Source organism: Aaosphaeria arxii (assembly GCF_010015735.1).
Source record: "Aaosphaeria arxii CBS 175.79 unplaced genomic scaffold BU24scaffold_2, whole genome shotgun sequence".
Classification (NCBI taxonomy): Eukaryota; Fungi; Ascomycota; class Dothideomycetes; order Pleosporales; genus Aaosphaeria; species Aaosphaeria arxii.
The window spans coordinates 2,952,024-2,966,576 of NW_022983475.1; the positions used below are offsets into that span (position 1 = coordinate 2,952,024).

A 14,553-nucleotide genomic window follows, 5' to 3' on the forward strand; every position below is an offset into this window, starting at 1 on the left:
CCGCCAGGGTCCATCTTAGAGGGAGAAAAAGAGAAGAATCAAAGGAGCGGGCCAGCCCAGCGTGACGCACTTTTCCTTCCTTGCCTTCCGTTGTGCTGCTTGGCGACCGAGCGGCCGGCCGCGGTATTAGATTCTACACATTGCATATGGTAGGTATGTGTGTATGGAGACATTTGTAAATTACTGTATATTCACTGCCTGGTGGTGGCTGATGGTAATTGTGCTGTGTATGATAATGGTGGTAGGTGTTGTTTTCTGAAGCTCGTGCCTGGCGGGATATGTTTCGTCGTTGCCGTTGCTGCCGCGAGTGAGCAAGGTATTATCATACCTAGATGTAACTTTGGAAGATTCGTTGCCCCGGGGCCTGAATGGGATGGGGATGGGGATGCACGCAGCACACAGCACGCACTGTGAGAAACGGACGGACAAAAAGCCTTGGTAGGGGGAGTCTGGAGAGGGGATGGTGTGAATGGTAAGGGGGGCGCGGCACATCCCATCGGTTTTGACACGAGATTTCGAGAAACCGGGAGAGGAGAGGACACGCCAGACGAGCAGTGCAGCGCAGTCATTCATGTCAGTCAGTCATTTCAGTCATGCCATTCATGTCCCAGACTACCAGTCATACAGTCCAGTGCGTAATTCAGGAACAGGCAGCCGGACGGGACAGGGCGAGGATAATGTGAGACATATGAAATAACATGTCTTGTGTGTCTGTATGCGTGTCGTATATGCGTATGGAGATGCCTACACAGTATAGTATAAACGATGTTAGGGGTTTAGATTGTAATTACAAAGTGCGTTATTTGGCACAACAACAATAATATGGGATCACGTTCATTATTCTCCGCGTTTTCTGACACTTGACAGCACGGATTGGAGATTATTGTTTGCATGGCAGGGCCGTCAGCCGTCTTCGTTCGTAGGTAAGGTACGTGTGCCTTGTTGTGGCTGTCGTTGCGTGGTGGTGATGATCGGGGTGGTGGCAGTAAGAGGACCTTGGGTTGGCGCATGCTGTATTGAAAATATGTACTCCGTACTCCACACAAACATAGGTACACAGACTTGTAGATATGTTTCACTGTTATGTAGACAGCAGTATGTATTATTGTTGTATACACTGTTGAAGGTCATGAAGGGCCACAGGGAAGTCCCAGCACTTTCTCGTCTAGAAGCAAGTCCCTGGGAGGGTTCAATAACTTGGACTGGAAAGAATACCTAATTTAGTTGGTGCCATCAGACCGACCGGGCTCAGCACAACACAAACGCATCCATAACCAGGAAAAAAGGGAATGGTGGCAGCGTGTGCCGCGGAGTCTGATGAGAGCACATAGTCTGCACCTAAAAAAAAGCCAGACAGACCACGAGATACACGTACGGGCGGGCGTACACTATACTCATACTCATACTCATACTATATTCATACATGGTCGCTGTTACGGTACGCGGCCGGACGACGGTTTACCTATTGCAATTACCCCTGTGCCTGTGGATTGGGGGTTGTTGTCTTTGGGGTGGTGCCAGGTGGGAGGGAAAAAGTGGCTCGGAGTTACATGCAGTGGACCGCCGTGCGCGCGCAACGATTGCAGCGGCAGATGGAAAGTTGATGAAGAAAAAAAGAAATTTGCACAAAGTAGTGAAGACTAACAGAGAACTAAGGCAGAGAATTGTGCAGTGCATCGTGAGGGTCTGCATTATTGGTGTGGTGTAGTGGGAGATAGTGTACGGAGTAGTATGGGTGGAGTCACTGGGCAGTGGGCAGTGGGCAGTGGAGTGTAGTGGAGTAGACGGGTCAGGGCCATTTATTGAATCAAGGGGCTGTGAGTGGTGGGAGGAACGCAAGAACCGTATGATTAGTTTCATCGAGCGATTCGAGCCCGTGTATGTCTTGCAAGTTGTAACAAGTATTACAAAATAGTCGATGTGAGCTGTGAGACTAGGCCAGAGCCTGAGGAAGAAACCGGCATGAGACGACCACCATCGCGACCACGACCACCAATTTGGGGGTCATCAAGTGGACATTTTGTGCGTTTGGAAGGGGGCGAATCGACGGACATTTGGACACACCTGCCTACATAGTTGCATCGAATGGTATAAGCCTCTCCTCTCTCTGGGATTGAGAGTTATAATTACTTGGTAATGAAATTGCGCAGCCGGACGAGCCGTTCAGATGGGGACATGTCTCGTCAAAATGCCCTTGGCCGTCCTTGCCCATCCACGGTCACCCATCCATCCGTCCCATGCCATGCCATGCATGTCCCAGACGCACGAAATGGGGGGTGGAGGTCAACTTGACTTGTTGTAGTTATGTAGCAGCCTGGGAGGTGCGAGGTTGGAGAAGAGGGGGTGGCGGCCCAGCGAAGAGGAGAAATAATGTCAATCACAAGAACATGAGAATCATCACCAATAATAGTACCTTGTAGTTACAACCTGGTTATTGCAAATAATTACTCCATGCTCTGGAGTCTGTCTACTCTGTAGAGAATCAACTCGCTATTCGGGCTGACGAAATTCGTCCAATCAGATGAGGCGAGCGGGTAGGTATGGTTACTGTGTACGGAGTACCTTCTATAAAGTACCTAGGTGGTAGAGGGAGCGATAGAAACAGAATATACGAACGAAATGCTTTGAAATTCACAGTCCTCTCAACTCTTCGACCAAAAGATACAGGCAACTAGATACGGTCTTTGATTGTCCGTGTGGGATGGCGGTTTGTTCGATACTGTGCAGTAGTACTCCGTGCTCCATGGAATCTAGATGATGGATATTCCAGGGCCGATCAATCATCCTCTCTCTCGTACTCAACACATCAGAGCAACCACCCCTACAATACTTACTATTCTTGCCAATCCGATCCCATCCCCCTCCCATGAAAGAAAAATTACTCTGATCATTCTATCAATCTCATCCATTCATCTACCTAGCTTCAACACTTTTCCGCCATCCGCTCCGGCGCCCGCGGTCGCACGCGCCCGCCCGTCACACATCATGCACATGCGGTCTTTTCCACTAAATCCGACAATATGCACACGAGCCGAACGGGTGTTGCAGGACAGCATGGCAAGCCAGAACACGCGGGACACGTGTGAGGTGAGGGGATCGGTACCTATCTATTCTCTCGGTTCTTGATTTGAGTTGGACTGTGACGTGTGTTATTGGTTCAAATTGATGCCCTTTTGATACCCGTTTTTTTCTTGGGCGCTTGTGGGCGAGAGGCTCGTTTTCATCGTGATGAATGTTGAACGGGATGAGGGCGTTTGCTGGTCTGTTGCATGTGTACGTGCGTGCATGCATACACACACATAAACTTTCGAGCAAGCAAGCAAACGGATAATGATTGCTTGTACGGAGCAATATGCCACCATAACACAGTAAATTCGCCGCCGCCAGCCGTGTCGCTTGTGGCAAAATGTATCCATCCAGCAGAGAGTGGGCTGGAAATGCATGCAGTTTTTGCATCACGTGATATAGCCCTCCCCTCCATTCTCCTCTATACAGCTATAATTGCTGGACACTCTGTGAGATTGGAGATCGAGAAAGCTACTCGTAGTTCAAACTGGGAGATAGGCATGTCATGTCCCACGGCTCGGAATCACGGTGTCCGCCATTTAAGCAATTGAAAGTAAATGCCAACCGATTGTCCGGACGACGATCGAGTAAAGCAAAGCATAAAGAACGAACAGGACCTGCACGTCTTCGGCTCGATCGACTGATAAAAAGTAACTTTACGGAAGCTACCGTTGTTCGTTATTTGGTGTTCGTGTACCTGAAATAACCAATCGGTCTTCTCAAAACCCTCGATACATGGGAATATTTTATAGAGTAGTAGTAAATTTATATTTTATTCACAACCCCCTCCCCCACCTCCCCGCGTCGGATCGGGGAATCCTTTTCGTATTCACATTTCTGTGTAACTGTGATCGTGTTTGTAATTTGTGTAAAAGAAATCAGATACAAATATAGATATGTATATACAATAGTAAGGTGGTACAGCAGTAATACAGTATGGAAGTGGCAAAAAAATAAAAGGAAATATAATTAATCATTTAATCTAAACGCTTGACCGCTCGTGACAGATCCATCACGAGGGTCCGATGTCGAAAAAAAGACAGTAACTTAATAGTTCAATTTTCGATCCAATAGTGTTAATTCGTCTAGGTCTCTATGTGGTGAGAGAGAGGCGGGGAGGTGACGGGGTATTTTTGGTATTTTTGTGTGGACATACGTACATGTATATAGATAACATATGTTTTTATAACTAGGTATGTGTGTAGCATGTTTGTATCTCATTTTAACATGTGCGTGTGTATATGTTAATGCAGTTCGTCCTTACTATACGTAGAAGACTAGAACAAGGATACCAGAACTTGAAGAGCATGATGGTACGACTTAGCTGTAGGCTGCAAGAAAATGTTATCCAAGCTACAAGTATCATCATCATTATTACCATCACATCAAGCCAGAACATTTGAACGAGTAGTTTTTTGTTTTAAGGGACGTCTTTTCTTTGCATTCAACCCTATCCACTCTATAAAAGCAACAGACCAATTAAACATTAAACACATATTTTTTTCTCTCTTTTTCGTAAATTTTCCTTTCTCTCCTCCTCTATCCATTGCATTTCCATCGCTCCCATTGATGATTATGCGAATATACATATACACCAATGGGCAAACCCAATCCATTGTACCCATGTGACCCATATGACCCAAGACCGGAAGAAAAGGAAATAAAAGCCCTAGTATCCAAGACAGAAAGGGAAAAGAAAAGGGGAAGTATATTAGACATCCATTAGGTGCGTTATCATACTTTGATATCTCGTCAAAAGTCCTGAGATATATAGAGACCTGAGACCTGACTTGTCAAGATATGGGGACAAGCTTATAGCTCGGCGAAGACCAAGCCCATGAAGCCAATGGCACCAGCAGCGAGACCAGCGCGGGTACCAAACATCTCGAGGGTGGATGCAGCACCGGTGAACTCTGGTGGGCTGGGAACGCCGGGAGTGGAGGGGACCTCTGGGACACCTGGGACAGCCGGAGTGGGCTGCTCGGGCGCGGGAGGAGCACCGGGAGCACCAGGCTGCTCTGGCTTGGGAGGAGCGGGAGCACCGGGAGCACCGGGAGCCTCTGGAGGAGCGGGAGCACCAGGAGCACCGGGAGCAGCAGGAGGAGCGGGAGCACCGGGAGCACCGGGAGCACCAGGAGCACCTGGAGGAGCGGGAGCACCAGGAGCACCAGGAGCACCAGGAGCACCGGGAGCACCAGGCTGCTCTGGCTTGGGAGGAGCTGGGGCACCAGGTTGCTCTGGCTTAGGGGGGGAAGCAGGAGGAGCAGCCGGGGGAGCAGCAGGAGGAGAAGCCGGAGGGGCAGCTGGGGGAGAAGCAGGTGGAGAAGCTGGAGGAGCGGCTGGAGGAGCAGCAGGAGGGGCAGCCGGGGGAGCAGCCGGGGGAGCAGCAGGAGGAGCAGCAGGAGGGGCAGCAGGAGGAGCGGCTGGGGGAGCTGCCGGTGGTACCTCCGGGGGAACAACTGGGGGTGCCGGTGGTGCTGGAGGTGCTGGGGGCGCGGGAGGCGCTGGGGGAGGAGGAACTGGAGCACCAGACGTCTTAGGAGGCGGGACGATGCTGGTCTCGTTCTTCACGGGGACGGAAGAAGGAATGACGACAGGAGTCGTGACCGGCGCGCTGCTCGGGACAATGATCGTGGTATTAACGGCATGGCTGCTCTTGGGGAGCTTGCTAGTGACCGTAACGACAACGGTAGACACGATGGTGGTGGTAGGCTTGACCTTGGTCGAAGAAGAAGTAACCTGGGCCGAAGTAGACGAGGCCTTGGAGGAATAAGACTTCGAGGAACGAGCCGAGGATGAAGCCGAGGATGAAGCCGAGGATGATGCCGCCTTTGAAGAACGCGACTTGGAGGACTTGACGGAAGAGGAGGCCGCGGCGGAGGACGAGGTGACCCTGGCGGAAGTCTTGGAAGAGTGGTGGTGCTTCGAAGACGACGCTGCAGCGGAGGACGACCAAGCATGCGAGGAACGAGCAGGGGCATGCGAGGAGTAAGAGTCCTCGTGCTCGAACCTGTAGTTGTAATCATCGTCGCGGCCAGGGGCGGCCTGGGCGAGAGAAGCAAGGAGCGCCACGCTCCAGATGTTGCGGACGTGCATATTGACGAATTAAAAAGATTGGTCAGTTGAGAACCGAAGTGAACGAGTGGATCTGTCGCAGGTGGAAGCGAGCTGTAGTTGTTGTAGATTGAAGAGAGACATGTTATTGCTATTATATATCTCCGGGTGTCAGTCGTCGATCAAGATGCCGTTTGCAACCCTACCCTACCAGCTCTTGACAATCAGACCGCGAAAGGAATAGGAACAACGGTTCCCCGCATCCGGTTCACTTCTTTGTTGTGGGCATGTTTCAACACTGGAGGCGTACTTCTGGTCGAAAGCGTCTATCTCCAGATCCGTCCTAGTAAGCGAAGACGGAAAGTTGGACTTCGGGACGGCCCATCGTACCGCAGATGTATAGCACATGGAATGCTTACGTCTTGTGCTTCAGAGTTGGTCTACGTAGAATAAGCAAGCGTCTGTGTTCGATTACCAAACAGAGAGGAAGAAAGCGTTCGTCCTTAAGTCCTTCTAGACACCATGATTGATCATTGATTCCATGGATCAAGACTAGAACATCTGACAAAGCTCGAGGATGATGCAATTCGAAGGGCTATGGAACGATGGCCTCAATGTGCGCAGAGGTACAACCAATAAGGCTACGCTTGAGCAAAATGTTGGCCGGTAAACTATGAGACTTTGGGGGTTTGAACGTGGAAATGTGCCTTGGAAAGCATCCTCGCACCGATCTAGGCCAGTTAGGTCGAATGATCTTGTGATTCAGATAGAAATCCCTCTCAGAATCACTGCCTTTGAGACCGAAGACTCGCAGTTCCATTGTATAGCGCTTGTGGGTGGCCAATCTGAATAGACGGAGTTTCCATCTTACGCCATCACGGCTTTGACCTAATGCAATGCTGAAGAGCGATACGTACTCCGGAACCTACCGGAATAGGAAGTGAGAGAAGGTGAAAATTCATAGCATCGTGAGCTTCTTCTCTTACGCCAGCCTCGTTGAGCCACGCTACCTTCGGTACGCAGACGTTCCTAGTCAATTGAATAATCGTACTTCCGGAGTGAGCCTAATGCCTCGCAAGCAAAATCTACAGAGACTTGATGGCATCTTCGTGTCGGACAATTGCTGTGAACAAAGAGTTGCGCGTCTACCGAACCTCTACCGAACTTGATAGCTCTTTCTGGCATTGGCCAAGTACCGAAACCATGGCATTCCACACAGAGCGGACATTTGCGTGGCTGGCTCCAAAATGAAAGGGAGTTTCTTTGATTGCAGAGTGCATATTACCTCAACTGGTATGGGAGGAATGCTGATGTCCGCTTTGGGCAACGTGTGTACTGGCTAGAGTCTGTATGGCAACGGTAGCATGGACTGGGGACAAGACGCGACCACTGTTTGTTGTCGCGTAAACAACATGATCATCCACAGAGAGGGAACTGAGTTCTTTTGAACCCATTGCTCAATGTTGTGGTCATGATGATGATGGGTGATGTTGATGGAAGTCGCCGTATCCATCTCGGACTAGTCAGGAGGTTGGGAAAAAATCGCTCTTGTCTCGACTAGGACTAGTCTCTGCGCGCACGCCCACTAGCGGGCCAAGCCCACAAAATTGCAGACCAAATTTTTGTGAGAGTTTTCGACTTCAACTTCGATACTAACGTAGCAGGTTCAAAAATGGCGCCCACGACGTAAGTCATCTCCAGTACTCCCTCCTTCAATGACTGCATCTGAGTGAGCGCTCTTCGAGTCCTCAATTCGATTGCTACGAGGTGAAGGCAGTCGAGAATGTCTACATAGAACCACGAAGCTGATCGACTCTTAGGAGCGTTCCAAGCAAGAACGACATCCTCGTCCCCGAGACGCTCTTGAAGAAGAGGAAGTCCCAGGAGAAGGCCAGGGAGGAGCGCGCCCAGGCTACCAAGGACAAGCGAGGTACGCGATACACACTGCCGCCGAAGTTTTCGAGAGGGCGATACGATGATGATAACCAACCAACATCTCGACTAGACCTACGGGTCAGTGCTGTCGAAACGTTAACCATCTTTCGGGACTGAAAATATCGCTCTCTCAAACAATTTGGCTTGGCATAGGAGTATTGTTGAGGATGCAGGCTGATATTGAACAGAGAAGAACAAGAAGAAGCGGGAGACCATCTTCACCCGTGCGGAGAAGTATGTGAAGGAGTACCGTGATGCCGAGGTATGATTCAGATTGTCTTATACAAAGTGGATGATTGCTTACAATTTTTCACAGAGGGAGAAGGTCCGCCTTTCCCGCGAGGCCAAGAAGGAGGGTAACTTCTACGTTCCCGCCGAGAACAAGCTCGCCTTTGTTGTCCGCATCAAGGGTATCAACAAGATCGACCCCAAGAAGAGGAAGACTCTCCAGCTTCTCCGTCTCCTCCAGATCAACAACGGTGTTTTCATCAGGTTGACCAAGGCCACCATTGAGATGCTCAAGAGTATGTACAGCAGTCCAAAGTGTGACGAATATACCAAAACTAACTCACCTCTAGTCGTCGAGCCCTACATCGCCTACGGCTACCCCAACCAGAAGTCCGTCCGTGAGCTCATCTACAGTAAGCACTGTCTCTCTTCGTAGTTGAAGTTCCGACCAAAGCTAACCTATCTATAGAGCGTGGATACGGAAAGGTCAACAAGCAGCGTATCCCCTTGACCGACAACGAGATCGTCGAGGAGAACCTTGGCAAGTACGGCATCATCTGCGTTGAGGATCTCATCCACGAGATCTACACCGTCGGCCCCAACTTCAAGCAGGCCTGCAACTTCCTCTGGCCCTTCAAGCTCAGCAACCCCACCGGTGGCTTCAAGACCAGGAAGTTCAAGCATTTCATCGAGGGTGGTGACTTGGGTAACCGTGAGGAGCACATCAACCAGCTCATCAGGCAGATGAACTAAGAGTCTCACAAAAAAAATCCAACAAAAGGAAGAAAATGAAAAGCCACGGAGTGGCCAGGATAACTGTTATGACACGCCTGCTAAAGAAGGCTTTGATGCATTGCATGGATTAACGGGAATGAAAAGAATTTTCGCTACTTGTAACTTGCGTGCAGAAGCATATGAACCAAGGGCTGGCTGGCCGGAGTGTCCATAGGAGCCCTGAGAAAATGAAAAATTTCCAACATACCCTTCAAATCTTCAATCCAGACTTTGGCAATGCGATATCACGTGCATCGACCTAGCTCCTTCGCCTTGTGTGAGGGTTTCTTGGTGAACCTGATTACACAGTAATGCCCACACCTACGTCGGCTCATCGATATATCTACAGACCCTCAAGGCAGTAACGAAGAGTCACCACCCATGGTACCTCGTTTGTTACGGACGATCACCACCAAGATCGTCATCCTCGTCATCTCGTAAATTACCATGTTGCCTGATCCCCTCTGAGCCATCCTAAACCTCCTGAATATCGATCCTCAGCGCACATGGGGCCACATTAATGTGTGGGATGGGCGTAGATCTCAGTAGTTCTAGCCTTTCCGACTTTATTCTCTCGCGACTCACGAGATTGATGGGATGATGTACGGAGTACATGCTCGGTTGTATTAAGTTGGTTTTCTACAACCGGTAACGACCACGACTACGTGTGTGGCTGGCTGCTTTGTGTCACCCGACGCAGTGCAGCGGAGCACAGCGCAAACGCAGCCTAATGATCATCACCATCAGATGATGGGATTTGAATTGCCACAGACTAAATTACCATGATACCGGTGATGAGCGGATGGTATCCATGGCGGGCGGAGTAAATGAGCGACGTTTGCCCTGCAAACCTTCTTTGTGTCGTGCCGAGGAACAGACTCATTCCTCCGGATAGAGTTCAGAAATACCTTGGAAGTGTGAAGAGGTGCAGGTTGCGGCTAGAGTTGCTCTTCGGATATCGTTGAGGAGACGGGCATCTTATGCTCCGAATATGGACACAGGGTGTAGTTACTAGGGCAGAAGACAAGGCGAAGCAAGTACGGGGAACCGGAGAAGGGGAGCCCTGATTACAGACATGAACATGGATTGACACAACTTGTCTCTCGTTTTGTTACGAGTGATTGCGTCCATTATTGCGGAAATTATGATTATGTGCATTATTCCTAATGGCGGAGAATTACTTGTCTCCTCAAGCAACAGCAGCAGAGTGAGACGAGCGGTGTCAAGTCACTCAGGTATCAACCTTCTACCCCTCACTCGTCGTTGATTTCAATCTACACCCAATCCTGCCCTGTCAGCCTTTCTCCGCGTACGAGATTAAATTTGGGCAGTGTTTGCCACGAGAGGAGTATGCCATTCTGCAATGCTTGTGACGGACCCCTCTTTCTAATTGGCTCGTTGGAGACCCGTCATTGCAATTCCCCGGCCCGCGAGACAATAGGAATGTCGGAATCCAACCTCTCCCTGTTCCACATGCGGCCAATGGAAATGTATGACGTTTTCTTGCGCCTTGATCCCTCAAGTCACAAAATTTGCTTCGCATTCAGCATAATAGAGATTGGTAATATGCCGGTTTTGCTAACCCGTTTCTTCTTCCACGAGAGCAGTCGATACAATGAGGTAGTATCTGTATGGCTACGCCAGGAGACTACGCAATGAAGCCAAACTGAATATGACCTCGACTTGAGCATGTCCGTGCAACCTGAAAGGTACCAGCAACACAATCGAGAGCAGCTTGGCTTTATTTTTTGGCCATTGACCAACACCATTCTTCTCCTAATACAACCCGCTTTGTTACAAGGCTTTCTGGTGTGGCCGACACGAGTAAATGTACATACGGGTTTCTCTACGCGCACCTATTCGAGCGAACTTGGTGGAATAGGTGCATTTTCAACGTTTGACATATCCCCATCGCCATGGTGATTGCAGTCAATCTTGCAGGTAGAATTCAATGAATTCTGATTGATAATCGGACATAATGATCAATACTTTAAAGTTGAAATGATTGTGATTACTTTCTCATTAAATATTTGATCACTTTCAATACTAACTACACTTTGATTGAGTATTTTTATTTTGTTTTTCCTACTTCCCACCCTCAGGATTCTGCATGACAATCTCTGGATACACCACCGTTATGGCATTACAATGCAGACTTTGCCAATGTGATTTCCACTAGCAAGGTAATCGAATGCAGCCTGAACACCATCATTGCCAAATTGGAACTCTTTCTCCACTGGTGGAGATAGCTTCTTCCTGTGCACAAATCTCACCAGCTCTTCCAACAGCTGTTTTGAGCCAACAGTAATTCCCCTGACCACGGCCCCCTTGGAGAGAGCAAGGCCAGCAACGTCAGGCATATCTTCTTGCTTAGCAGCAGAGAGGAAGCCAATGACAGAGATGATGCCTCCCATAGCAATGCAGTCGATACTTTGCTTGATGGTACCGGAACCTCCATTCTCAAAGATATAGTCAACGCCATGGCCTCCTGTGATCTTGTTGGCTTCACTAGCCCAGTCTGGCGTTTTCTTGTAGTTGATGGTGTAATCTGCGCCATATTTCTTCTGGACAAGTTCGAGCTTTTCGTCAGAAGAGGAAGTGATGATAGTAGTGGCTCCAGCAGCCTTTGCAAGGATGAGACCAGTGATCGAGACGCCACCGGTGCCTGGACACGTCAGTATCAGTCTTGGCCAAATATGAATCTAAATGGAACACGTACCTTGGAAAAGAACGGTATGGCCTGGTTTGATCGGCATATTGCCATAAAGAACATTCCACGCTGTGACACCTGTGCAGACCAATGCAGCCATCTGCGAGAAGCTCAGGCCCGACCCATCAGGTATCTTGACCAGAGCACTGGCAGGAACAGCAGCATATTCGCGCAGAAAACCATCCACAGGCCCGCCATGGCCGTGCTTCCAATCCTTCTGAGGGCCGTACAGATTCGTAGGATCGAACACTGCAATCACATTGTCACCCTTCGCGAAGCCTTCCACAGAAGAGCCAACGTCGATGACTTCCCCCGCAGAGTCAGAGCAAGGAACGACGCCGTCTTTGACGGGGAAGGGATAGCCTCCATTGGCGACTCCGATGTCCCGGAAGTTGAGGGACACGGCGCGGATCTTGACGAGTACCTCGTGCTTATCGATCGTTGGGATGGATTCGTCGAATTGTTTGATAGCTTGATGCCCAGTGCGGCTCTGGAGACGGAACACCACCTGGCTGGACATGTTTGTTTCTCGTGAAGAGTGATCCGTCTTGGCTGATGTGGTGGGAAGATAGACAAATTGGGGGAAACGTATGTAGAGTTTTATGAGGTCTTGTCTCTGATGTGTAGTGTTTTGGGATTTATATAATTGTGCCATTGCCTATCAGCAATGGCCATTATATATCTAGATACTTCTCCTTCTTTTGTCAGCATTGCTGGCCGTTCCCAGTCTCTGCACTTGCCGACTTGAAGCCGAGAAAGAGTCTTCTTTCATCATGGAATTCTGCATTCGATCCATAGTTGATTGGTAATGTGGTTTTAGAGAGGGCATTGATTAGTATCGCTCTGGGAAGGTGTAGGAGAAGTTGGTGACGTATTTCGGTGAAAAAAGGGCTACGTCTACAATTTTATATTGGAAGAAGAAGGTATAAGAGCTGTGTTTGTTAGTATTTGATGATTATGGCTCTGGACTAAACAGGTGTTTTAACCTGATCCAGGCAGTGTGGATTTTAGGACGTTGGGTTATAGTTACTGCTAGTGTAAAGTGCCCTTGGACAAGGAAAGTCTAAGCACCCGCCGGGTCCCGATCTGCTATGAGGACGTTCGCATTTGATATAATGTAAGCGCAACCGCTACCTTCCTTATAGCAAGACATCGTAAATAGCAATTTTGCCTGCGTGCCTTTGTAATAGCCCTACCGTGGCTAACACTGCCATTTATGTCAATGCTGTTTATGAATTCTGTGAGACTGTCGATGAGTTTTGTGTAAATATATTTCCTCTCAAGTGTTCATGTTAACTATACTGAATCTTTGATCCTACAATACTGCCTGGGTTCGAATATCTCTAACGCCATGCTCGAATTGCCAATCGCAACAGCAGACCTTGCATTCAACGAGCCGGTCCAATTCAATCTGCGAGTCGATGCAGAGTTGCTCGACTTGACCAAAAGAAAACTTGCTTTGGCTCGATACCCCGAGGAGCAAGATGACTTCGATGAAGACGATTGGTCGCAGGGCGCGAAGGTCAAAGTAGTACGAGATTTGGCCAATTATTGGATGAATGATTATGACTGGAAGAAAAAAGAGGTATGTAGAGAATAGAGACTCAATTATTGTCACAGAGTCCTCTGACAATGTTAGGATGAACTGAACAGTATATTCAATCACTTCCTCGTGAAGCTAAACGTGCCCGGCTACGGCCCGTTGGTATTGCATTTCACACATGCAAAATCTTCGAAATCCAAGGCAATTCCTTTACTGTTCTCTCATGGATGGCCTGGATCTTTTGTCGAGGCTATGAGGGTCGTAGGCGATCTGAGTGATCCAAAACAGCCAAACGCGCAGGCGTTCCACGTCGTGGCACCCTCAATACCCGGCTTTGGATTCTCTCCTGCACCCACCAAGTCAGGCGTTGGCCCCAATATCGTGGCTCGTGCATATCAGATTCTGATGACTGAAGTTCTCGGATATCGAACATTCGTCACCCAAGGTGGCGATTTCGGTTCCTTCATCACAAGATCAGTCGCCATCCAGTTCCCACAATCCGTCATCGCCCAGCATCTAAACATGTTCCCCGTCCCTCACCCGACACTATGGATAGCCCCTCTCACATACGCTCGCTGGAAACTTCGCGGTCTGTTCTACTCACAGTTTGAGAAGGACGCATTGGCTGTCCGTGAGAATTTCGAGACCGATCAGTCCGGATACCTCGAGCAGCAGAAGACGCGACCACAGACATTGGGATTCGCACTCGGTGACTCTCCAGTAGGACTATTGGCATGGTTCGTTGAGAAATTCCACGATTGGGTAGATTGCCACGAGGCGCTTTCTAAAGAGGATACGATTACGCTCGTGATGATGCATTGGATTCAAGGGGCAACCCCCGGCCTCCGTTTCTATCGTGAGGCGTTTGGAGACGGCAAACGGGAGGCTGAAAAGACGTTCGAGACTTACGTCAACGTTCCTACGGGAGTCAGCATGTATGCGAAGGAGCAGCTTCACGTAAGTGCTATTCCTGATTCACGCAAATGAAAGCTGATAATAGTGCAAGTGTCCACAGGATTGGGCACGCCAGGTGGCGAATATTCAGTATTGGAGGGAGTACCATAGAGGGGGCCATTTCTCATCGTTGGAGCGGCCAGATGCTTTTGTCAAGGATATGAGGGAGTTTTTCACAATGACAGTGGTTCAGAGAGCGATCAAGAGAGGCAATGTCTGAAGGGTGCGGCATCCGTAGATTTCTAGGAGGCAGATGTTGCTACAACGAACTCAATTGTGAATGAAAATA

General features: G+C 49.2%; 6 protein-coding genes across 6 annotated transcripts; 3 read left to right on the plus strand and 3 right to left on the minus strand.

Annotated features, from left to right (window-relative positions):
* Positions 1-1,338: 1,338 nt before the first annotated feature.
* BU24DRAFT_122152 (uncharacterized protein) lies at positions 1,339-2,048 on the minus strand. The gene has a single exon (XM_033520908.1). The coding sequence runs from the start codon at positions 1,858-1,860 to the stop codon at positions 1,459-1,461; it is 402 nt and encodes a 133-aa protein (XP_033387904.1). The 5' UTR covers positions 1,861-2,048; the 3' UTR covers positions 1,339-1,458.
* Positions 2,049-2,457: 409 nt separating this feature from the next.
* BU24DRAFT_419166 (uncharacterized protein) lies at positions 2,458-3,387 on the plus strand. Its single transcript, XM_033527152.1, has one exon. The coding sequence runs from the start codon at positions 2,758-2,760 to the stop codon at positions 3,124-3,126; it is 369 nt and encodes a 122-aa protein (XP_033387905.1). The 5' UTR covers positions 2,458-2,757; the 3' UTR covers positions 3,127-3,387.
* A 1,399-nt stretch (positions 3,388-4,786) lies between these two features.
* On the minus strand, positions 4,787-6,463 carry BU24DRAFT_122334 (uncharacterized protein). Its single transcript, XM_033520909.1, has 2 exons — positions 6,332-6,463; positions 4,787-6,282 (listed from the first exon to the last, which is right to left on the minus strand). The coding sequence occupies exon 2, from the start codon at positions 6,160-6,162 to the stop codon at positions 4,879-4,881; it is 1,284 nt and encodes a 427-aa protein (XP_033387906.1). The 5' UTR covers positions 6,163-6,282; positions 6,332-6,463; the 3' UTR covers positions 4,787-4,878.
* A 1,329-nt stretch (positions 6,464-7,792) lies between these two features.
* BU24DRAFT_431321 (60s ribosomal protein-like protein l7) lies at positions 7,793-9,036 on the plus strand (the record flags this gene model as incomplete). The annotated part of the gene is made up of 6 exons (XM_033529862.1): positions 7,793-7,806; positions 7,941-8,050; positions 8,244-8,317; positions 8,372-8,579; positions 8,634-8,696; positions 8,753-9,036. 6 exons carry the CDS (start codon positions 7,793-7,795, stop codon positions 9,034-9,036), a joined length of 753 nt encoding a protein of 250 aa, XP_033387907.1.
* A 2,156-nt stretch (positions 9,037-11,192) lies between these two features.
* BU24DRAFT_341605 (putative zinc-type alcohol dehydrogenase-like protein) lies at positions 11,193-12,287 on the minus strand (the record flags this gene model as incomplete). Its single annotated transcript, XM_033523282.1, has 2 exons — positions 11,193-11,722; positions 11,777-12,287. 2 exons carry the CDS (start codon positions 12,285-12,287, stop codon positions 11,193-11,195), a joined length of 1,041 nt encoding a protein of 346 aa, XP_033387908.1.
* Positions 12,288-13,118: 831 nt separating this feature from the next.
* BU24DRAFT_386538 (putative hydrolases or acyltransferase) lies at positions 13,119-14,534 on the plus strand (the record flags this gene model as incomplete). The annotated part of the gene is made up of 3 exons (XM_033524931.1): positions 13,119-13,352; positions 13,407-14,267; positions 14,317-14,534. 3 exons carry the CDS (start codon positions 13,119-13,121, stop codon positions 14,482-14,484), a joined length of 1,263 nt encoding a protein of 420 aa, XP_033387909.1. The 3' UTR covers positions 14,485-14,534.
* Positions 14,535-14,553: the final 19 nt, after the last annotated feature.

Coding starts and splice junctions, on each gene's coding strand:
- BU24DRAFT_122152 (XM_033520908.1), bottom strand. CDS start 1,860: ATGAAACTAATCATACGGTTCTTGCGTTCCTCCCACCACTCACAGCCC.
- BU24DRAFT_419166 (XM_033527152.1), top strand. CDS start 2,758: ATGGATATTCCAGGGCCGATCAATCATCCTCTCTCTCGTACTCAACAC.
- BU24DRAFT_122334 (XM_033520909.1), bottom strand. CDS start 6,162: ATGCACGTCCGCAACATCTGGAGCGTGGCGCTCCTTGCTTCTCTCGCC.